General features: G+C 43.1%; 1 protein-coding gene across 1 annotated transcript; it reads right to left on the bottom strand.

The window, feature by feature from the left end:
* Positions 1–11,586: 11,586 nt before the first annotated feature.
* LOC124777806 (proline-rich protein HaeIII subfamily 1-like) lies at positions 11,587–19,327 on the bottom strand. The gene is made up of 2 exons (XM_047253322.1): positions 19,215–19,327; positions 11,587–12,075 (listed from the first exon to the last, which is right to left on the bottom strand). Exons 1-2 carry the CDS (start codon positions 19,251–19,253, stop codon positions 11,740–11,742), a joined length of 375 nt encoding a protein of 124 aa, XP_047109278.1. The 5' UTR covers positions 19,254–19,327; the 3' UTR covers positions 11,587–11,739.
* Between the last annotated feature and the right edge of the window lie 5,330 nt (positions 19,328–24,657).

Below are 24,657 nucleotides of genomic sequence, written 5' to 3'. Positions count from 1 at the left end.
TTTGCGATTCACTAGTCGGGATATCTTCCACTGAATCACCTTCTGCTTCGGCTTCATGGTATAGTACTTCAGTATCAACAAAAGTCACTTCTTTCGTCAGCTCCAAAAATCGGTCCACAATATCCGCTCCTATCAATCTGGAACGCCGAGGAACAGAACTGCCGGCTTCCGGTAGTGCATTAATAATGCATCTGTCTTGCAACACTTTTACAAACCAAAACACAGCGTCGGTAACTTCCCGCTTGGCATTGTCTGTGACAGGCTCCCAACTATATATTACAGCGCTATTGGCTCTGAGCACTATGGGACTTAACATCTATGGTCATCAGTCCCCTAGAACTTAGAACTACTAAAACCTAACTAACCTAAGGACATCACACAACACCCAGTCATCACGAGGCAGAGAAAATCCCCAACCCCGCCGGGAATCGAACCCGGGAACTCGGGCGTGGGAAGCGAGAACGCTACCGCACGACCACGAGCTGCGGACTTACAGCGCTATTCGAAGGGTGTACATCCTCCATTATTCAGATTATGCACCTGAAAAATATGACACAACAAACAATAACTAGTTACTACGGCATAAACAGACGAGCTAATTAGTACAAAGTACTCGTCATATGTTACTTACGGAAGAACACTGTATTCATTCACAAAATGTATTTCATTCGGCGCATTACGCATTAACGGTGGAAAAATCACTACATGTATCCTCGAGGTTCACGGCAGCCTATTGACGGAAAACAACTCTACCCGATTGACTTCTACAGGGCTAGTGCTGGACACCTTCACTCTTACAGGTTCACAACTATGATATGACGAAGAGGCAATCGGGACAACATAACTCTCCCCGCGTGCATTCTATCCCGCGCTGTAAACAAGCGTCGCGCGGTTGGCTATCTGTGATCCCTCGTGAGAAATTCGCAGCACTCTTCCTCGGAGTTGTTTTCATGTGACAAGGCTTAAAAGTTTAATACTTCACTAACTCACGGCGTTTGGGAAATTAGTTTTCCTACCCTATTATTATCATTCCTTATTGATTTACTTACCTTAGCCGGCCGGGTTGACCGAGCGGTTCTAGGCGCTACAATTTGGAACCGCGCAACCACTACGGTCGCAGGTTCGAATCCTGGATGTGTATGATGTCCTTAGGCTAGTTAGGTTTAAGTAGTTCTAACTTCTAGGGGACTGATGACCTCAGAAGTTAAGTCCCATAGTGCTCAGAACCATTTGAACCATTTTGAACAAACGTAAGTCTTTGATTTTCACAAAACCTACATGGACAAATAGTATCATCAATGCAAGTTCATGCCGTTCTCCACGATATGAAAAGGCCTTCTTCACCTCACTGATTCACTGGTTCAAATGGCTCTGAGCACTATGCGACTTAATTTCGTCCGCAGCTCGTGGTCGTGCGGTAGCGTTCTCGCTTCCCACGCCCGGGTTCGATTCCCGGCGGGTTCAGGGATTTTCTCTGCCTCGTGATGACTGGGTGTTGTGTGATGTCCCTAGGTTAGTTAGGTTTAAGTAGTTCTAAGTTCTAGTGGACTGATGACCATAGCTGTTAAGTCCCATAGTGCTCAGAGCCACGTGACTTAACTTCTGAGGTCATCAGTCGCCTAGAACTTAGAACTAATTAAACCTAACTAACCTAAGCACATCACACACATCCATGCCGGAGACAGGATTCGATCCTGCGACCGTAGACTGATTCACTGACCGAAAGCGAAACACGTAAAGAACTCAGCATTATAAAGCAAATTGCTTTTCTGTACATGACGTCACGCGCCCTTACAGTATGCTAAAGAAACGTATCACAAACAGCAGACAGACACACACTCACCCAGAAAATAGAATCAATAAAGAAAGAACGAAAACCATTTCTATAAAATTTCACAGCGAATTTTCCCTGCAAATAGAAAAAATAGAAAAAACCTGGTCGCTCTTTTAACGTAAGATTTAAGGAACATTCACAGCCATGTAACAAAGCTGTTTTGGGACAGTATTTATCAGAAACTGGTCGTTCTATAGGGAACACTGAGAATAGTATACGTATTCTCCACAGGGGGGAAAAAGGACGTGCTTTTAACTTGTTTTAAGAGCTTGATATTTATAAGGCGAAAAACGAAGAGCCAACAAGAGCGCTTAATTGGCAAAGCAATTTCGTACCCAACGCCTGCTTTGCTTCGTTTGACAATGTTCTCCTTTAATCAATTTTTTTTCACACCTGTAAATGGAAGTGCCATCGTCGACGACGATCCAGACTTCATGGTGGAAGGTAAGTAGCTGCTTGGGTTCACTTTATTATGAATAAACTTTTCTGGCCAGCCTCTTGGTGCCAGTGTATTGGTCCATATGATACCGCCAGTTGGTGGAAAGGGTTTGGATTTCATAGTACCAAGGAACGTGGTACCTTATACCGATGCCATGGGAGGGGTACTGATCTGCCTAGAGTTCTTATATGGTACCCCGAGTTACGCAAAATGCCTACTTTGCCGTTCAGGGCCGTCGCCCATTCGCGAACTGCTTCAAGTACCGCTGTGCCACCACGTCTGTTACTGCGGTAACCCACCATATTTCGAAGTTTGAAAGTTTCACTTGGCCGTAGGTGAGTCTCTGACAAGAGGAATATGTCAATATTGTGATGGCCAATGAAATGTTGTGGTTGATGTTTCTTATCGCAAACTGCAGTAGCATTCCATAGACAGATGCGAAGATCCTTTGTATGTGCAGCCATGACGTTAACCTGACAATGATAAAACCTCAGAATGTACACACTGTTAAAAGTAAAGACGGCATTGGGCAACATCACTTCAATGACGGGGTAGCTCGTGCGCCGACGCTCCAGCTAGGGTGTCGTTTCTGCTTGTAGTGACAAGTATCGGCTGCGCAGCTCGTCAGATCGTTCCAGTGCCTGAGCAGCACCGTGGTGAAGGATCTCCCTGCGCTAAACTGGTTGAAACCCCTCGTTAGCAACGATGTTCCATAGAGTCACAATCCGTATTTACTGTCCTGGGAGGACCTGTTGCTGTCGCTCCGTGGTTAGAGACAGACGGCGATACTTCCTCAGAACCGAACCATCGTCTGTATCCTCCTGAAGTAGCTGTTTGATACGACGTATTTTTACTAAGGCTTCTTTGCGATGATGTCATTGGTCTTCGTACTTCTCCTTCCGGTGTTTGGCCTCTGTGTCTGGTGCAGACCTGGACTTCGGGCTTCGCTTCGCGGAGTCATACTGTATTTGCGGCACAGTGTCACACAGTGTAGTGTCCGAGGCGATGTCCGTGACGTGAGCTATGTCGTCATCAGATGAGGATCCAAATATACATTCTCCGAAATTTCTTCTTCAAATTAAGGCCGATGTTTGATACCAGTATATTTCTTATGTCCAGGAATACATTAAAGCCTTCTTTGTTTGTGTTAATCTGCATTAACTATCTTCCTCGTTTCGTCTCTCTTGTTTTATTTTGCTTCCAATGTAGCAGAATCCCTTAAATTACTATCAATCTACATTCTGTATTCAGTATACTGTTCATTGCCTTGAACAGGTCCTGTAATTCTTCCTTCCTTTCACGCTTAAGTCATCAGCGAATCTTATAATTTTTATATTTTCACTCTGAATTTTGATCCCACTCTTGAACCTTTCTGTTCATTGCTTCTTTGATGTATACTGGGTGGTCCATTGATCGTGACCGGGCCAAATATTTCACGAAATAAGTGTCAAACAAAAAAAAAAAAAAAAAACTACAAAGAACGAAACTCGTCTAGCTTGAAGGGGGAAACCAGATGCCGCTATGGTTGGCTCGCTAGATAGCGCTGCCATAGATCAAACGGATCTCAACAGCCTTTTTTTTAAAAATAGGAAACCCCACTTTTATTACATATTCGTGTAGTACGCAAAGAAATATAAATGTTTTAGTTGGACCACTTTTTTCACTTTGTGATGGGTGGCGCTATAATAGTCACAAACGTATAAGTACGTGGTATCACATAACATTCAGCCAGTGCGGATGGTATTTGCTTCGTGATACTTTAACCGTGTTAAAATGGACCGTTTACCAAATGCGCAAAAGGTCGATATCGTGTTGATGTACGGATATTGTGATCAAAATGCCCAACGGGCGTGTGCTATGTATGCTGCTCAGTATCCCGGACGACATCATCCAAGTGTACGGACCGTTCGCCGCATAGTTACGTTATTGAAGGAAACAGGAAGTGTTCAGCCACATGTGAAACATCAACCACGACCTGCAACAAATGATGATGCCCAAGTAGGTGTTTTAGCTGCTGTCGTGGCTAATCCGCACATCAGTAGCAGACAAATTGCGCGAGAATCGGGAATCTCAAAAACGTCGGTGTTGAGAATGCTACATCAACATCAATTGCACCCAGTTCTGCCACTGGGCACAAGAGAAATTACGGAACGATGGCAGATTTTTTGCACGCGATTTATTTAGGGGCGGAACGTCATTCACCAACAGCGGTAACGTAAACCGGCATAATATGCACTATTGGGTAACCGAAAATCCACGATGGCTGCGACACTCGGAACATCAGCGACCTTGGCGGGTTAATGTATGGTGCGATATTATGGGAGGAAGGATAATTCGCCCCCATTTTATCGATGGCAATGTAAATGGTGCAATGTATGCTGATTTCCTACGTAATGTCCACCGATGTTACTACAAGATGTTTCACTGCATGACAGAATGGCGATGTACTTACAACATGATGGATGTCCAGCACACAGCTCGCGTGCGGTTGAAGCGGTATTGAATAGCATATTTCATGACAGGTGGATTGGTCGTCGAGGCACCATACCATGGCCCACACGTTCACCTGATCTGACGTCTCCGGATTTCTTTCTGTGGGGAAAGTTGAAGGATATTTGCTATAGTGATCCACCGACAACGCCTGACAACATGCGTCAGCGGATTGTCAATACATGTGCGAACATTACGGAAGGCCAACTACGGGCTGTTGAGAGGAATGTCGTTACACGTATTGCCAAATGCATTGAGGTTGACGGACATCATTTTGAGCATTTATTACATTAATGTGGTATTTACAGATAATCACGCTACAGCAGCATGCCTTCTCAGAAATGATAAGTTCACAAAGGTACATGTATCAGATTGGAACACTCGAAATAAAACGTTCAAACGCACCTACGTTCTGTATTTTAATTTAAAAAACCTACCTGTTACCAACTGTCCGTCTAAAATTGCGAGCCATATGTTTGTGACTATTACAGCGCCATATATCACAAAGCGAAAAAAGTGGTCCAACTAAAACATTCATATTTCTTTACGTACTACACGAATATGTAATAGAAAATGGGGGTTCCTATTTAAAAAACGCAGTTAATATCCGTTTGACCTATGACAGCGCCATTGTAACCTCCCTGCAAAAAATGAAAAGATAATACTCAAATGATAAATGGACCTAGAGCTAAGTGTAAGCTTCCCAGAGAAATTTTGAAACACAATAATTGAATGTTAACCAGAATAGAACCTAATGTAACCTCCCAGGAAATAAATTTAACGACAATGACAGTTAAATAAGAATTAGCAATCTGACCCACGTATAAGTTCCTCACAAAAAAAAAAAAAAAAATGAAAGTCAATTCAGTGATAATAAAATCTCAGTGACAATGAAAACACAAATAGACCGAAATGTCGATCTTAGGCCCTGTTCACTAATTAAACTGAAATTCTTACCTTAGTAAAACTGCATCTGCTCTTATTTTTCGCCATAGCTTGGAGGAGATTCATTGCAAAAATTTTGAATTTAAGGGAAACTTTTCTTTAAGGAATAGCAAGGGAAATATTTCTTTCATTAAAGGATTCTTTGCTAAAGTGCTTGTTTTGAAAACAAAATTATTATTGGGGCGATTCTTGGACAAATTAGTTACAGTTAATTTACATTATTAGCTGAGCGCAATGCTGCTTCATTATCTTATTTAATAAATAATATACCTCATCCTGAATCTTGACCAGAGTGCCATGTCGACGCCCGCCGACTGCTCACACACAACTGAACTCTCTCGCAACTAGACCGCAACTACGTCATCTCGCACGCGGTACTACTCCCCAACTGCTAACTCGCAACTGAACTGTCTCGTAACTCGACTGCAACAGAACTGCACTCTCGCGCGGTCAAGCGCAGACTAGGAACGACAAATAGCTCTCTGGTCAGAGACTCTACAATGCCTCGCCATTGCCGCCACACAACATACGTGTTTCACCATCTAGCGGGCGAACCACAGCGCCATCAGGTTTCCCCAATCAAGCTAACAAGTTTCGTTCTTTGTAGTTTTTTCGTTAGACGCTTATTTCGTGAGATATTTGGTCCAGTCATGATCAATGGACCACCCTGTAGTTTTAACATTAGGGGCGGAAGACTAGATGTCTTTATTACGATCTACTTAATCGAGCACTGCGTTCTTGCTGTTATAAACTGATTGTTCCGTTTTGATCTTTATGAGGTACTCTAAATACAAACAGCAAGTCTGATATTCCGTACACTCACTTACTGTTCATTATGTGACAGTGCGGAACGCTAGCGAATCCCTCTCGTAAGTCTAGGAACACGACATCAGCCTAGGCGATAGTTACTACTGCTTCCTGGGTCTGGTGGACCGACAGAGCGAGCATGGTTTCACACCATCATTGACTCCTACACCGGAGATCTTCAGTATACAGCAATGTTTTAATACCTAGCGTCAACACACTTAGTTGCCTTCCGCTTCTTTCCACTCTCTGAGATTGCTTCGCTCCTCCAACGACCTACGGAAGAAGTTCCAGTGTTTTACCACAGAACGTCTGTGAGTTCGCAAGAGTGTAGGATGTGCTCCAAGTCTCGTCTCCTAAATACCAGGCAACAACTACACTACTGGCCATTAAAATTGCTACACCGCGAAGATGACGTGCTACAGACGCGAAATTTAACCGACAGGAAGAAGATGCTGTGATATGCAAATGATTAGCTTTTCAGAGCATTCACACAAGGTTGGCGCCGGTAGCGACACCTACAACGTGCTGACATGAGGGAAGTTTCCATCCGATTTCTCATACACAAACAGCAGTTGAACGGCGTTGCCTGGTGAAACGTTGTTGTGTTGTCTCGTGTAAGGAGGAGAAATGTGCACCATTACGTTTCCGACTTTGATAAAGGTCGGATTGTAGCCTAACGCGATTGCAGTTTATCGTATCGCGACACTGCTGCTCGCGTTGGTCGAGATCCAATGACTGTTAGCGGAACGCCGTGCTGGATCCCAACGGCCTCGTATCACTAGCAGTCGAGATAACAGGCATCTTATCCGCATGGCTGTAACGGATCGTGCAGCCACGTCTCGATCCCTGAGTCAGCAGATGGGGACATTTGCAAGACAACAACCATCTCCAAGAACAGTTCGACGACGTTTGCAGGAGCATGGACTATCAGCTCAGACACCAGGGCTGCGGTTACCCGTGACACTGCATCACAGGCAGGAGCGCCTGCGATGGCTCAATGACGAACCTGGGCGCACGAACTGCAAAACGTTAATTTTTCGGATGAATACAGGTTCTGTTTACAGCATCATAATGGTCGCATCCGTGTTTGGCGACATCGCGGTGAACGCACACTGGAAGCGTGTATTCGTCATCGCCATACTGGCGTATCACCCGGCGTGATGGTATGGGGTGTCGGTCACCTCTTGTTCGCACTGACGACACTTTGAGCAGTGGACGTTACATTTCAGGTGTGCTATGACCCGTGGCCCTACCCTTCATTCGATCCCTGCGAAACCCTACATTTCAGCAGGATAATGCACGACCGCATGTTGCAGGTCCTGTAGGGCCTTTCTGGATACAGAAAATGTTCGACTACTGCCATGGCCAGCATCTTCTCCAGATTTCTCACCAATTGAAAACATCTATCCATGGTGGCCGAGCAACTGGCTCATCACAATACGCCAGTCACTACTCCTGAAGTACTGTGGGGTCATGTTGAAACTGCATGGACAGCTGTACCTGTACCTGTACACAAGCTGTGTTTGACTCAATACCCAGGCGTATCAAGGCCGTTATTATGGCCAGAGTTGGTTGTTCTGGGTACTGATTTCGCAGGATTTATGCACCCAAACTGCCTGAAAATGTAATCACAAGTCAGTTCTGGTATAATATACTTGTCCAATGAATACCCGTTTATCATCTGCATTTCTTCTTGGTATAGCAATTTTAATGGCCAGTAGTGTATTTGTACTGCTTCAGGAGGATTTCAAACAAGTTATCAGCGCAGCTATCCATTAACATACCGTTCTCTACTGATAATTTTGGTTGCCTCGAAGGATTTTTTTAGACGTAATCATTGACAGCTGCAACTTCGTGACTAAATTTTTATTCTCCAATGGACTTTGCGATGATCTGGAACTTCCTGCGGATTAAAACTTTGTTCCAGACCGGGATTCGAATCTGGGATGTTAGTGTGTCAAGTGCAAACTCTATACGTACTGAGCTGTCCAAACATGACTTACGACCTGGCCTCACAGCTTTAAGTCCCATAGTACCTCTTCTCTTACCTCTAAAACTTCACAGAAGTTCTCCTGCACACCTTGAGAGACTAGCACTACTGGAGGGAAGAGAACTGCAAAGAAATGGCTTAGCTCCAGCTTAGGGGATGTGGACCAAACTACACCAGTGTTCGGAATACTTGAACAAAGTATACGCCTGAAAAACCAAAACTCCACAAAAGAATGTGCAACAGTAGTGAGTACTACAATTTCCAAAGCACCTTGGGAGGATATCGTCGAGACATTGCAGAAACAAACTACAACCGTCACGATAAAGCCTAAAGAAGCATAAGATATAAGGAAAGTAAAGGAAACATTCGTAAAAACAGTATGACCCAAAAAGGATTAAATGCTCATTACTAACATAAGACTGACTAAGAATGCATTTATAATGGACTTATTTATTCTGAACAGTGAGAATCTTTTCAGATACAAAAAACTGAAGCAGACAGACAGCTATGAATGAAATGACGCCATTACAAATTTTATATGACGTGGCGTCAGGCGTCACAGAAGGCGAACTGTTACACAGTATTTACCACCAGATAATATATCAGAAGAAATGTTCCAAATGCACTTTAAGTTCAAATTCAACCCGATCACAGAGATAAAAGACTCTCTCATGTGTATTATTTTCACTAAAACACGTTCTCTGTGCTCGATAATAAATTCGCATTGGGTGGTGGTGTGATAGTGGTTTATATTTTACTTACCGTTTCTGAAAGTTTTACTGATTATACAGTGAAGAGCCTAAGAAACTGGTACACCTGCTAATATTGTGCAGGGGCCTGCGAACATCTGGAAGTAGCGCAACACTACGTAGCATGGAATTCAATAATATCTGAAGTAGTGGTAGAGGGAACTGGCATCGTGAATCATGCAGGGCTGTTCATAAATTCGTAAAAGTACAAGGGAGTGGAGATCTCTTCTGAACATCACGTTGCAAGGCACCCAGATATGCTCAATCATGCTCTTGTCTAGGGAGTTTGGTGGCCAGTGGAAGTGTTTAAACTCAGAAGTGTGTTCCTGGAACCACTCTGTATCAATTCTGGAAGTGTGGGGTGTCGCATTGTTCGGCTGGAATTGCCCAAGTCCGTCGGAATTCAGAATGGACATAAATGGATGCATGTGATCAGACAGGATGCTTACGTACGTGCCATCTGTCAGAGTCGTAGCTAGACGTATCAGGGGTTCCATATCACTCTAACTGCACACGCCCCACACCATTACTGAGCCTCCAGCAGCTTGAATAGTCCCCTGCTGACATGCAGGGTCCACGGATTCACGAGGTTGTCTCCATACCAGTACACGTCCATTCGCTCGATAAAATTTGAAACGAGACTCGTTCGACCCGGCAACATGTTTCCAGTCATCAGAGTCCAATGTTGGTGTTGAAGGACCCAGGCGAAGCGTAAAGTTTTGTGTCATAGTCATCGAGGGTACACGAGTGGGCCTTCGGCTCCGAAAGCCCATATCGGCAATGTTTTGTTGAATGGTTCGCACGCTGACACTTGTTAATGGCCCAGCATTGAACTCTACAGCAGTCTGTGGAAGAGTTGCACTTCTGTCACGCTGAACGATTCTCTTCAGTCGTCGTTCGTCCTGTTCTTGCAGGATCTTTTTCCGGCCGCCGCGATGTCGGAGATTTGATGTCTTACTGGATTCCTGATATTCACGCTACACTCGTGAAATGGCCGTACAGGAAAATACGCACTTCATCGCTTTCTCGCAGAGATTGTGTCCCATCGCTCACGTGCCGACTATAACACCACATTCAAACTCACTTAAATCTTGATAACCTACCATTGTAGCAGCAGTAACTAACAACTGCGCTAGACACTCGTTGTCTCATATAGGCATTGCCGACCACAGCGCCGTTTTTTGCCTATTTATGTATCCCTGTATTTGAATACGTATGCCTATAGCAGTTTCTTTGGCTCTTCAGTGTAGTAACCAATGTAGTTGTTAGCAGCAAGTGCGTTGCTTGTGTGGTATTTTTCACACCCATCACAGTAGCTCCATGACTATTTGTTGGCTCTACTTATATTTATGAGCAACCATACGTTTTACGACGAACGTCGATACTGAAGACTATCAAATGTAAGATAGCATAATCTTTTCCATTACTATGCACCAGTTTATATGTGCTACAGAACTGGAACATGTAGATTTAAAACAAATCGGAGTAGTGCTGCACAGCTTACAAAACTTTCTAATTTTATTCGATTAGAAAAATATTGCGTCACAACCAAATGGTCGTAAGTAAATCGAATGCTTTAACCTACCACTAGTAGGCACAGCAATCCTAGTGCTATTAATTTAGTCTATGAACTGTAATTCTAAGCTGTAACAAAAAGTTTATGAGAGAAATGCATCACGCTGGAAATACACCTCAGTCTCTGTTGTATTATTGAAATGTTGGTACAATAGCAATCAAAATTTTCCTCTTGCTGACTTTTCTCACAAACTTTTAACGTTGTTCGAGATACAGCGGCGGAGAAAATATTAAAAGAAGGGGTTAAAAGTTCTATTGGTGTAGCAAATGCTGTTTAGAAGAGCTACAGGTTGGTATTACATGAGAGTGTGAAAACTTAATTAATTCAGAAGAGATCCAGGCATTCTCTGTCCACAGCGCAGCACAGGTGTAAGAATCTGATACATGAACGTCCAACCACTTGTTACTCAGAAATTCTACGGCTTCTACCTAGGACAATATGAAAAGCTAAGGAAGAACACATAGGGGACATAGACTGAATTAGCGTTGTAAGTAGTAATGCAGGAACACATGCACGTCTTTCCTTTCAGGTATTGTGGCTTATATAACGTATTGTAAAGTCATATGATAACATCCGAAAAGAATTAAAATTCCAATCGTTAGTGTTTGCACAGTTTGTCATTAACGACATCTGCTTTTCCTAGCGAGTACTGTGTATCATTTGAAGCTCCTAGTGATGTTTTGTATTTGCGACGTTTCCGCTTTGAATCAATCAGAAAATATTAGCGATGTGGTAGTAAAATAAAAGAACCAAACGAAGAGTTTTTCATTTTTAATTTAATGAGACATAAAGTATCAAAACAGTAACAATAAAAATCCTTATCAATAAATCAAAAAGACTTTAGTGGCCAAGAGGAAGGAAGAGCTGTAGTCATGTAGTCATGTAGAGTGAGACTCTAGTGCTGATTCATTAGAAGATACCAAACCAAATGCGGCCAGGTCTCCCAGAAATTGGCCCTGGTTGTCCAGTAGGTTGAGGTCCTCCGGTAGGTTGTGGCTCACCAGTTGGTTGTGGCCCTCCAGTTGGTTCAGGACCTCCAGTTGGTTGAGGACCTCCAGTAGGTTGACCTGTTGGTTCAGGACCTCCAGTTGGTGGGCCAGGTGGGCCAGTTGGTTCAGGACCACCAGTAGGTTGACCTGTTGGATCAGGACCTCCGGTTGGTGGGCCTGGTGGTCCAGTTGGTTGTGGCCCCTCAGTTGGTCCAGGAGGGCCAGGTGGAGTTTCCTGGCACCTGCATGCTGTCACCTGCAACAGAATTGTGTGATATATCTCATAGTCTGTAGATAAAATGCTCTGTGAAATATTAACATGTTATGGTTCTTTAGTCCAGTCAATCAGACAATGAGATGCACATTAGACAAAAACATCCTGATAGATTTAAGATGTGTACCACAGTGGGATTCGATCCCAGAACATTTGCCTTTTGTGGGCAACTGCTTGTCCGACTGAGCTATCTAGACGTGTTGTAAAACCCATTCTCACAGCTCACAGCAATTTTAGCATACTGAGCTCTGGCAGAGATTTAAAACAAGTAATTTTATGTTTCATACGCTGTGTTGTATTATTTATCTGTGTTGAATGTCACACAATGTTTTAGTTAGACACGTCTTTTGTGTTATCAGTTGCCAATGGATAACGAAGCCGTTAATGATCCTGAACTTGGTGTTATGGATAGCGCTGTTTAAGTATATTTTATGTCGCATTTTAATTATTTACTCTACGTTAAATCACTAAACAGTATGAATATGATTTTCAATCGTTTGGGGAATATCGAGAAAAATTTCTTATTACTATAAAGGAATAGGGGAATAAACTGACACTGAAACGAGATTCACTACTATTGGAAATGGACGTTTGATTTGAGCAAACAATATTTCCTGTTATGAGATTCAAATTACCCTTTGCTGTATTTTACGTTCTAAACAAGAATTAAAAATTTCTTACACTTTACGCTGTAAAGATATGAGTGATGCAGTGCATCGACTTTTTACTCCCTAAAAGCCAAATTTTGTATCATAGATCCAAACTTCTATTCGTCAATAGAGCAGAACAGTGATTAAAAAGTAACACAATTGATATACATAACTGTGTGTTTTGCGATTGCCCCACACAGTATAATGTGAATGTTCTGTATGATCACAGATGATAAGACTCTTTCATGAACTTATATTTTCACCAGTTCTGAACTTATAAGACATTTGCAACTTTTCAACGAGAGAATTGAAATTACTTAACACTGCCTATGAAGTGTAGGTACCTTCCACATGGAAAGGAGTTGTTTATTGTCTAAGACAATGATCACCTTAATATGTATTATAGCTCGTGTTTGCTTTGATGTGCTCAAAGGAACTAGTTAGTTAGCTTGTTTCATGATTCATAGACCATTTCAACAATTTTTTTTTATCGAAATGATGTCAAATGAGCGAGTTTACGAGATATCTATACGAGATTAGTTTTAACATTAATGAACGTTTCAGTCGGCCGCTGTGGCCGAGTGGTTCTAGCCGCTTCAGTCGGGAACCGCGCTGCTGCTACGGTCGCAGGTTCGAATCCTGCCTCGGGCATGGATGTGCGTGATGTCCTTAGGTTAGTTAGGTTTAAGTAGTTCTAAGTCGAGGGGACTGATGGCCTCAGATGTTAAGTCCCATAGTGCTCAGAGCCATTTGACCTATTTTGAATGAACGTTTTATTTTTCAGTCTTACTCTTGCAATAACACTTAAAATTACTACGTATATATGATGAGTTTCGGCTGATTTATTGTGGGGAGCGTTCTTCGTGGCTGTATACATTATCAAGAGTAAGAATACATTGGAAGATCGGGATTAAAAGATTATGCTGTTGAAAAACTGCGTTCTCAAACTTCCTGACAAAACATTGGACTGGAACGGGTCCCGAACCCTAATCTTTCCTTTTAACCGGAATTCTGAAAATACTGTCCTACTGAAAGAACTGGATGTTTCCTTACGGAAGTTGAAAAATCAGTTCGAGGCCTTAGTGTTAGTAACATCGGCAAGAGGATGATTCTATTGGAGTGATTAAAATGTAACCCGTACAAATTACAACGGGAACAGACTTTAGTCAAATTAATTACTGAATGGCAGACGTTTTATGAGAATTTATGACCACTAGCTAATATAATGTACGATGGTCTATTTTACATTTAGTAGGGATTTTCGATGTATTCGTACTACGCTTTCACCATGCACCGTATGAAATGGCTTATCAATTTAGACGTCCCCTATTCATATTTCGATAATCCACTGACGGTGCTTAGGGATGAGCTAAGCTATTAATTGCGCATAACAGGTTCCAACAACGAAGTACCAAGTAGGCGATAGGCTTCAGAACACATAATTTATTTAATAGTTTCCATGGAGGCTATGAAGTGTGCTGAAAATAGTTACAGAATTCACACTACTGTAGCAATAATTTGCAAATGTGTTGTGTTATTCGGTGTAAGCTACAGAGAAAGACAGGTAATATATATATATATATATATATATATATATATATATATATATATTACAACAACCAAGAAGGAAAAGTAATAAGGGAATACCACGAACGAAGTGTTCTGATTAGAATCGTTGCAAGACAGGGATGCAGACTTTCGTCCTTACTGTTCATCCATACATCGAGAAACAGCAATGGAAAAAGGAAGTTCAGGAGTGTGATCAAATTTCAAGTTGAGAGGATATCAACCATAAGCTGATGATATTGATACCTCAGCGAAAGTGTGAAAGATCTGTTGAACTGGATGAACAGTGTTATGAGTACTCACTGTAGGCTGAGAGTAGGTGGAAGAAAATCAAAAGTAAGGAGAAACGGTAGTAATTTAACATAGAAATTGAGGACCACTAAAGTGCTACCTTGGGAGCATAGAAACACATTCCTGGAAAAGAGAAGTCTACTAGTGTCAAACATAGGCCTTAATACGAGAAAGAGATTTTTGAGGATGTACGTTTGGAACACAGCATTGTGTGGAAGAGAATCACGCATTGAGGGAAAGCCGGAAAAGAAGAGAATCGAAGTGTCATGGAGTAGAAATAAAAATTTTGAGGTTTGCTGAGATACTGTACTTCTGCCAGAGACGGTAAATGAGTTGGATGAGATGTTGAACAGAACGGATAGTGTGTTAGATAAAGGTCAACAAAGGTGGAACCTACTAATTGGATGTAGTCGAATTAAATCAGGCGCTAGTGGCGAATTACGTAAAGAGCCGGTACACTAAAAGTAGTGAACGAGTTTTGTCATTTAGGAAGAACTTTAACTGGAAATGGCAGGAACAGAGAGGATATTAAACGCAGACCAGCAACAGTAAGAAAATTATTTGAGAGAAAGTGGAATTTGTTGACATCTAATACATATCTAAGTGTTAGGAACCATTCTTGAAGGTATCTGACTGGAGCGTAGCCTTGTGCGGAAGGGAAACGTGGACGACAAGTAGTTGAGACTAGAAGAGAATAGAAGCTTCTGAAATCTGGTACTACAGAAGAATGGTGAAGGTTGGATGGATAGATCGAATAACTAATGAGGCGATTCTTAATCAAATCTGAGGAAAAGGGATTAAGGCACAACTTAACTGAAAGAAGGCATCAGCTAATAAGATACATTATGAGGCATCGAGGATTTGTCTGACTGACAGTATGGGGAAATAGGAGAGTGTGCGGGTGGGGCGTTGTGTCGGTAGCTGGGCCGACACCGTGAAGTTGAGATGGCTGAAAATGCACGCTAGACTAACGCAGACGGGCGTGAAGTACTGGAACAGGCTACGTAATTAATGTTATTAAGAAAAGTACGTAGCTGTATTAATACTTATCTTTAATATCATTGTAGTACATCGATCTTGACGATACACAGGAGACTTTAATTACAATCACTGTAAGGCTAATGGCGCCTTGCTAGTTCGTAGCCATTAACTTAGCTGAAGGCTATTCTGTCTCTCGGCTAATGAGAGAGAAAGGCTTCGTACATCTGGTCGGTAGCTAGGTTCTCGTACAACTGGGGCGAGTGCTCTCTCGTATCACGAGACCTGCCTTGGTGGTGGCGCTAGGTCTGCGATTACACAGTGGCGACACGCGGGTCCGAGATGTACTAAATGGACCGCGGCCGATTTAAGCTACCACCTAGCAAGTGTGGTGTCTGGCGGTGACACCACATGGGGGGTAGGGAGAGTGTACAAATTATAGAGGGAGACTTAGCCCCGAGTACTGTGAACAGGTTCAAAGAGATGAAATTTGTAGCGGTTATTCGGAAACGAAGACGCATTTCAGAGGTTAGACTCTGGACCACAATAAGAACAGGTACGACTAACACTATTATTTTAATAGTTAAAAGTCGCCCATGTCCAAATCGTATTTATGGGAGGACGTGCTGAAAAGTAATGCCTCCGAATTTTTTATGTGAACATTCTTAAAGTTTTTAAATAAAAGAAACGTTATGGACATTCGACCTCTTTATCCTTCATGTACACATCTTTGTTTCTCGGCATAGTCACCTTGGCGACGAACTCATTTCTCCCAGCGGGAGACTAGTTTGTAGATACTATCACTACAGAAAGTTTGACGGAGTCACAGCCTCATCTCTGCTTGCACCGTTTCATCACTATCAATGAGAAGTCCTCAAAGGCGTTGTTTAAGTTTTGGAACCAGATGAAAATCGGACGGAGCCAAGTCAGAACTGTATGGAGGCTGATCGATGACAGTGAACAAATTCTCGGAATTCGAAAGTCGATTACAGTAAGCTGTTTCCCACGGTCCGACATAGTTACGTTACACACGGCCGTGTTACACGCTACAATTCGGAGCCCTCTAGCGGCAGACGGCTGCGACCATGTAGACATGAAGAGTAAAGATGTAGAATGTTAATAACGTTTGTTTTATTTTTCAGCACGACTTCGTACATCCACCGAAATCTATGGGCTACGTGACAAACACGGAGCAAAGTCACACTTGTAGCGTCGTGTGGCTCAGATTTGAAAAGTAGAGTTGTTTGTTGCAGTGTGCAGTACGTCTCGTCTGTCTGCTACTACAATCCACAATAGGTAAAAACAGATTTTTGCTGAAAGCAGTTGGCTCTAGTAATTGAGGTTTTTCTTCGAATCAATGTGCTGGTAATCAAGGGCTGATTTTACATACGTAAATTTCAAATTTTTACTCAAAGTTTTGGAAAATACACAATTGGCCATTAAAATTGCTACACCACGAAGATGACGTACTACAGACGCGAAATTTAACCGACAAGAAGAAGATGCTGTGATATGCAAATCATTAGCTTTTCAGAGCATTCACACAAGGTTGGCGCCGCTGGTGACACCTACAACGTGATGACATGAGGAAAGTTTCCAACCGATTTCTCATACACAAACAGCAGTTGACCGGCCTTGCCTGGTGAAACGTTGTTATGATGCCTCGTGTAAGGTGGAGAAATGAGTACCATCACGTTTCCGACTTTGATAAAGGTCGGTTGTAGCCTATCGCGATTGCGGTTTATCGTATCGCGACATTGGTGCTCGCGTTGGTCGAGATCCAATGACTGTTAGCAGAATATGGAATCGGTGGGTTCAGGAGGGTAATACGGAACGCCGTGCTGGATCCCAACGGCCTCGTATCACTACCAGTCAAGATGACAGGCATCTTATACGCATGGCTGTAACGGATCGTGCAGTCACGTCTCGATCCCTGAGTCAACAGATGGGGACGTTTGAAAGACAACAACCATCACCACGAACAGTTCGACGACGTTTGCAGCTGCATGGATTATCAGCTCGGAGACCATGGCTGCGGTTACCCTTGTCGCTGCATCACAGGCAGGAGCGCCTGCGATGGTGTACTCAACGACGAACCTGGGTGCACGAATGGCAAAACGTCATTTTTTCGGATGAACGCAGGTTCTGTTTACGGCATCACGATGGTCGCATCCGTGTTTGGCGACATCGTGGTGAACGCACATTGGAAGCGTGTATTCGTCATTGCCATACTGGCGTATCACCCGGCGTGATGGTATGGGGTGCCATTGGTTACGCGTCTCGGTCACCTCTTGTTCGCATTGACGGCACTTTGAACAGTGGACGTTACATTTCAGATGTGATACGACCCGTGGCTCTACCCTTCATTCGATCCCTACGAAACCCTACATTTCAGCAGGATAATGCACGACCGTAGGTTGCACGTCCTGTACGGGCCTTTCTGGATACAGGTCGGTCGGAGTAGCGGAGCGGATCTAGGCGCTACAGTCTGGTGCCGCGCGACCGCTACGGTCGCAGGTTCGAATCCTGCCTCGGGCATGGATATGTGTGATGTCCTTAGGCTAGTTAGGTTTAAGTACTTCTAAGTTCTAGGGGACTGATGACCTCAGCAGTTAAGTCCCATAGCGCTGAGAGCTATTTGAACCATTTTTCTGGATATAGAAAATGTTCTACTGCTGCCCTGGCCAGCACATTCTCCAGATCTCTCACCAACTGTAAACGTCTGGTCAATGATGGCCGGGCAACTGGCTCCTCACAATACGCCAGTCACTAATCTTGATGAATTGTGGTATCGTGTTGAAGCTGCATGGGCATCTGTACCTGTACACGGCATCCAAGCTCTGTCTGACTCAATGCTCAGGCGTATCAAGGCCGTTATTACGGCCAGAGTTGGTTGTTCTGGGTACTGATTTCTCAGGATCTATGCACCCAAATTGCGTGAAAATGTAGTCACATGTCAGTTCTAGTATAATATATTTATCGAATGAATACCCGTTTATTATCTGCTTTTCTTCTTGGTGTAGCAGTTTTAATGGCCAGTAGTATATATTAGTATGAGAGATAAGAATCTTGAAAATAGCCAAGAATTCTGGAAATTAGAAGCTACTTTCAACAGAGGATAGATTTGAGTTGGCTGCTTGAGGGCTACCCTGCGTGGATAAACCTGTGGCCTGAATAGCATTTTAGCCAGGAAAAGGCGTACATTGATAGGCAGATCGTACCTGCTGTCAACAAGATATGAAGCAGGGTTCGCGCGTCCATAGGCAGAACCGGAAAATCGTACCTACCTGAGAAAGGCAAGACAGTAAATGAAAAACACTGCGCTAGGAATAAAACCGCACAAGTAAGAGGGTCCTGTTTTTGCAGTCAAACGAGTACTTCCGGTGAAAAGGACCAGTAAGTGTATATTTATCACACTGCGCATGGGACTCTTATCTTGTTCGCATATGATCATTATAAAACTTGATGAGTCCCTACTTATTCGGTACTAAAAATATTAAATCTTGTTTAAAAATAATGGAAATATGTCCTCAGAATTGACCAACAATTCCTAATCACGATATATACCTAAAGGTGTTATTAAAATATAATATAGCTACAACGCTTACTGGGTACGCTACAGTAAGGACTACTCACCACAAGGCACAGGAGAAGAGCTGCCACTGTCGCCCTCATGGTGCTGAAAGGTGGCTGAGACCAGGGAACGCAGTCCTTTTATATCTCTTAGCACTGCGTGATGTACTCCTGGCGTGACCGTACAACAAAGCTACCGAAAATAGATCTTTATATTACTCATATAATGCAACATCTGGGTGCCTGCAAACCCAGCTATGACGGTTTTAACATTTCTCGTACTCTCTTTGTTACGAAGTGGAAACGTACGCACCTCCGTGGCCCAGGTCGCTAACGCACGGTTTTACGCTTTCGCTCAACCCGCGAGTGAGCCAGTTCGAATCCTGGTTGTGTAAACCTCTTCATCTGAGCTCAGCTCTTTCACCCTATTTCGTCAATTACCTGTGAAACGTGCTGTAGTCTGTCTTGTTCTACAAGTTCTACCATCTAATCCGCCAGATAGTATCACGGAAGCCATTTAATGATGTCTTAACATACATTCCACATATTTTCCTATTTCCATCGATTCTACGGAGACCTTCTCGTTCATTATCTGATCAGTCCATACAATTTTCAGCATCCTTGTATAGCAGCACATCTCAGGCGCCTCGATTGTCTTCTTTTCCGGTTTTCCCGCAGTCCTGTATCCCAAGCGCACATTCTCAAAAAATTTATTCCTTGTATTAAGACCGATGTTGGATACGAATAGAGTCTTTTGGTGAGGAAAGCCATCTACGTCATTGTTATTCTGCTTTTTACGTACTTCTTACTTCGTCCGTCATATTTTATTAGGCTTTCTCCATAGTAGAATTTATTCACTTCGTTTACTTCGTTCGCAACAATTTTGAACTTACATTTATCGCTAGTCTCATTTCTGCTGCTACTAATTAATTTCGTATTTTTTCTGTTAAACCTTAATGTATGGCCTGTACTCATTAGACGTACATTCCGTTTAACAGGACCTGTAACTATTCTTCCCATGTACTGAGGACTGCAATATCATCTGCAATTCTTATCAACGGCATTCTTTCACCTTGAATTTAGATCCCACTGATGAACTTTTATTTAAACCACTGCTTCTTCCATGTTCAGACTGAATAGTAGCGGCGAAAGACCATCCTTGTGTTACCCCCATGTAAACCTGAGGACTTGGTTTTGGTCTTACATTCTTATTCTTCCCTCTTGGCCTTTATACATATTGTACAATACCTATATTTACCTATAGCTTATTCCTACATTTCTCAGAATTTCGAACACATTGCATCATTTCACGTTGTCGAACGCTTTTTCTACGTCAATAAATCCTACGAACAGTGTTGATTTTTCTTAAGCCTTGCTCCATCAGCATTTCTTCTATATATGACTCTTGGCAGCAGCTTTGATACATGAGATGTTAAGCTGACGACACGATAACGAAATCTTCTCGGGGTCCATCCAGATGGTTACACTGAAATTTCGCAGCGTTTCGATGAGTACCACTCTCATCATCGTTTGGCAAAGATAGTATCGGACTTATTTGCAATTTTTATCTTCTTTATTCTGTGGCTGATATTTTCCCGGAAGTCTGATGGTATATCCCCAGAGTCATAGACCCTGCAAACCAATTTGCGTAGTCGTTTGGTTGTCACTTCTCCCCACAATTTTAGAAATTCCAAGGAAACGTTGTATATATCTTCCGCCTTATTTGATCTCAAGTCTTCCAAAGTATTGCTGAACTTTTTTCATCAATGAATTGAAGTGTCTCTCCTGTTAACGAAGTTTTCTTCCATATCCATCCTCTCAGATTGCCCTTTTTAGAGACGTACATTCTTCTTCATTTAAATGCCTACTGCAGTATTCAATATGACAGTGTTTACAGTCCTCCTCATACGGGACGAGGCGGCTAACGTTGAGGTGGACGCTCGCAAACCATGGAGTATCTTTATGAAAAGCGCCTCGTGGAAAACAGTTGCGTTAACACTGTTAGCGATTGTCGAAGAAGAGCAGAGGAAATGGCGAAGAAGATAATCGACTCGTTGATGGCTTGAACAGAGAACGGCTAGTAGAGGAAAACTACATAATGCTATACAGCGACCTGAGATGCATACTGATAAAAGTTGTTAGTTAACTGTCACCCACAGCCTCGCCGCAGTGGTAACACCGGTTCCCGTCAGACCACAGACGTTAAGTGCTGTCGGGCTTGGCTGTCACTTAGGTGGGTCACCGTTCGGTCTTGCCAAGTGCTGTTGGCAAGCGGGGTGCACTCAGCCCTTAAGAGGGCAATTGAAGAGCTACTTGACTAAGAACTAGCGTCACCGTGACGAAATCTGACAACAGCTGGTAGACTGGAAGCTGACCACATGCCCGTCCGTATCCGCGTCCGGTGACGCCTACGGACTAAGGATGACACGGAGGCCGGTAGGTACCGTTGGGCCTTCGAGGCTGTTTGGTCGGTGTTTGTTATAGTGTCTAATATCTGCTTGCGCATGCGTTATATCCATATTCTCGATGTCGCATTGGCTTCAAGCATCCTGTAATAACGTGCTTCATCACATAGATTTCAAAACCGAGATTCGTTTCGTAGAAAATTCGTTCGGAAAAGGAGATTTCTTCGAAGCTGCTCACCATAATTGAAAAAAAAAATTACCAGTAAGATACAAACATGAGTCAGTCCATCCATAGACATACACTATGTGAGCAAGAATATCCGGACACCCCCCAAAACCTACGTTTTTCATATTAGGTGCATTGTGCTGCCATCTACTATCAGGTACTCCACATCAGCGACCTCAGTAGTCATTAGAAATCGTGAGAGAGCAGAATGGGGGGCTCCGCGGAACTCACGGACTTTGAAAGTAGTCAGGTGATTGGGTGTCACTTGTGTCATACGTGTCTACGCGAGATTTCCACTCTCCTAAACATCCCTAGGTCCACTATTTCCGATGTAATAGTGAAGTGGAAACGTGAAGGGTCAGGTACAGCACAAAAGCCGACCTCGTCAGTTGGCTGACAGAGACCGCCGACAGTAGAAGAAGGTCGTAATGTGTAACAGACAGACAGCTGTCCAGACCATCACACAGGAATTCCAAACTCCATAAACATCCACTGCAAATGCTATGACAGTTAGGTGGGAGGTGAGAAAACTTGGATTTCATGGTCGAGCGGCTGCTCATAAACTATACATCACGCCAATAAATGCCAAACGACACCTCGCTTGATGTAAGGAGCGTAAACATTGGCCGATTGAACAGTGGAAAAAGTTCTATAGAGTGACGAATCACGGTACACAATGTAGCGATCCGCTAGCAGGGTGTGGGTATAGAGAATGCCCGGTGAACGCCATCTGCCAGCGTGCGTAGTGTCAACAGTACAATTCGTAGGCGATGGTATTATAGTGTGGTCGTGTTTTTCATGGAGAGGGCTTGCACCCCTTGATGTTTTGCGTGGCACTATCACAGCACAGACCTACGTTGATGTTTTAAGCACCTTCTTGCTTCCCACTGTTGAAGAGCAATTCCGTGATGCAGATTGCATCTTTCAACACTAGCGAGCACCTGTTCATAATGCACGGCTTGTGGCGGAGTGGTTACACGACAGTAACATCCCTATAATGGACTGGGAAGAACAGAGTCCTGACCTGAATCCTATAGAACACTTCTGGGATGTTTTGGAAAGCCGACTTCGTACCAGGCCTCACCGACCGACATCGATACCTCCGTGAAGAAGGGGCTTCCATTCCCCAAGTAACCTTCCAGCGCCCGATTGAATATATGCCTGCGAGAGTGGAAGCTGTCATCAGAGCTAAGGGTGGGCCAACACCATACTGAATTCCAGCATTACCTCGGGAGGGCGCCACGAACTTGTAAGTCATTTTCAGCCAGGCATCCGGATACTCCTGATTACATAGTGTATAATTTAGAGAAAGTTCCATAATAGCAAAAACATTTACTATGTAATTTGTGATTACTTACAGGCATAGACTGCCAGTTATGTTAAGATTTCTGGTCACTGGGGAAGCATTCCAGCCCAGTCGTTGGCCTTTGCAGCAAGAATTGTGGCAAATACATTACTTATAATAACAACGACTTTGAGACAAAATTTCTTTTCAGTTAATAAGAAAGGGTCTGAATCTTTTAAAAAACCAAAGGTGAAAAAATTTGGAATAAGTCGGGCGCGAACGTAGAAACTTTCTCTTCTTAGTTCCAGAACGCAGAACCCTGGCAACTGTGCTATAGCTTCGACATAGCAAGCGATTTTCCGTAGATGACATACAGTTTCTAAGGAATGTATTTACAAATGTTATTTGACATGTAATATGCAGATCTTACCAGAAAGATAAATCATCATTGTGACGTAGCGTTGAAACGGCATACTTTCGTAGCACGCTAGTTATACACTAAAACCATCAACTACAGAAAGCCTTTCCCTACCGTTATGTAGTTTCCTGTCACTTTATTACAAAAAATTGCAGCTAAAACGACGGTTTTTCGAGAGATCCTCAGTTTGCTGATGCTCTGAAACAGCTTATATTCTTACCAAGTACTTTATGAGGAAGAAAACCAACCAAATACGACGTTTCACGCCAATCAATATAGCGGCCCCTACGTTTTGCTTGTGACTTAAAATGATGTGGCCACTCATTGGCCACGTTCCTCTACCCGAGGAAAAACATCTGACATGCCAGATTCCTTATCTCACGCTCCGTAGTGTACTGGAACGGGGCCAACGAGATTTAATGACACCGCAACGAACTTGTGACGTCACACTAGTCAGCTTGTCCGCCAAACTTCGCGAACGCTCAGCTGTATGCAGGACGCACGGCAAATTAGTACGTAATTTGAAAGGTACCTACTAAAGGTCTTTACTTTGTCGTGTGCTATCGAAGGCTTGTATGCCATTCAACGAGGAGTCAAGAAATATTAAACGCATCTGCAACAACTTATTGTTCCCTGAAGGAGATGAGTGCTGGCACTCGTAGGACCTGCAGCGACACGTGCTGTGACGTACGTGCCACGGCCTGTCTTTCTCGTGGGCCGCGAATTCTACGCTGTGACGTCACCAGCCCTTCGTCCCCTCAGAGGACGACTTTAGAAAACTTCAAATAGTTACTCATTAGCTCAGCATCCCACTTTTTCCCCATTGATTCTTCTCAGATTTCTGTGTTAACCTATTTTTTACGATAGAGTAATGCGTGTTAATGACATGGGCTAGTATATGTAACAATACTATTACAAAATTATATTTAAGTTTGTATTTTTTGCTTGTTTATTTATTTGTACGTTTACACTGTCTATATTAGGGCCTGCAGGCCCTGCAATTTCATTGGATGATGGACTTACTTCTTTCGCATCAGTTGATGGAAATAAGTTTGTATGTGCATATTTTTAAATATGGTGAAAATAAGGTGGTTTCCACTACTATTAAGCAGTTATTCCGCAGTAGAATTCTTGCGTCTTAGAAGGACAGCCGGCCGAAGTGGCTGTGCGGG

The sequence above is a fragment of the Schistocerca piceifrons genome, chromosome 2 (genome assembly GCF_021461385.2).
Source record: "Schistocerca piceifrons isolate TAMUIC-IGC-003096 chromosome 2, iqSchPice1.1, whole genome shotgun sequence".
Classification (NCBI taxonomy): domain Eukaryota; kingdom Metazoa; phylum Arthropoda; class Insecta; order Orthoptera; family Acrididae; genus Schistocerca; species Schistocerca piceifrons.
Note: the sequence above shows the minus strand (reverse complement) of the source record. Positions and strands in the feature narration are given on the sequence as shown.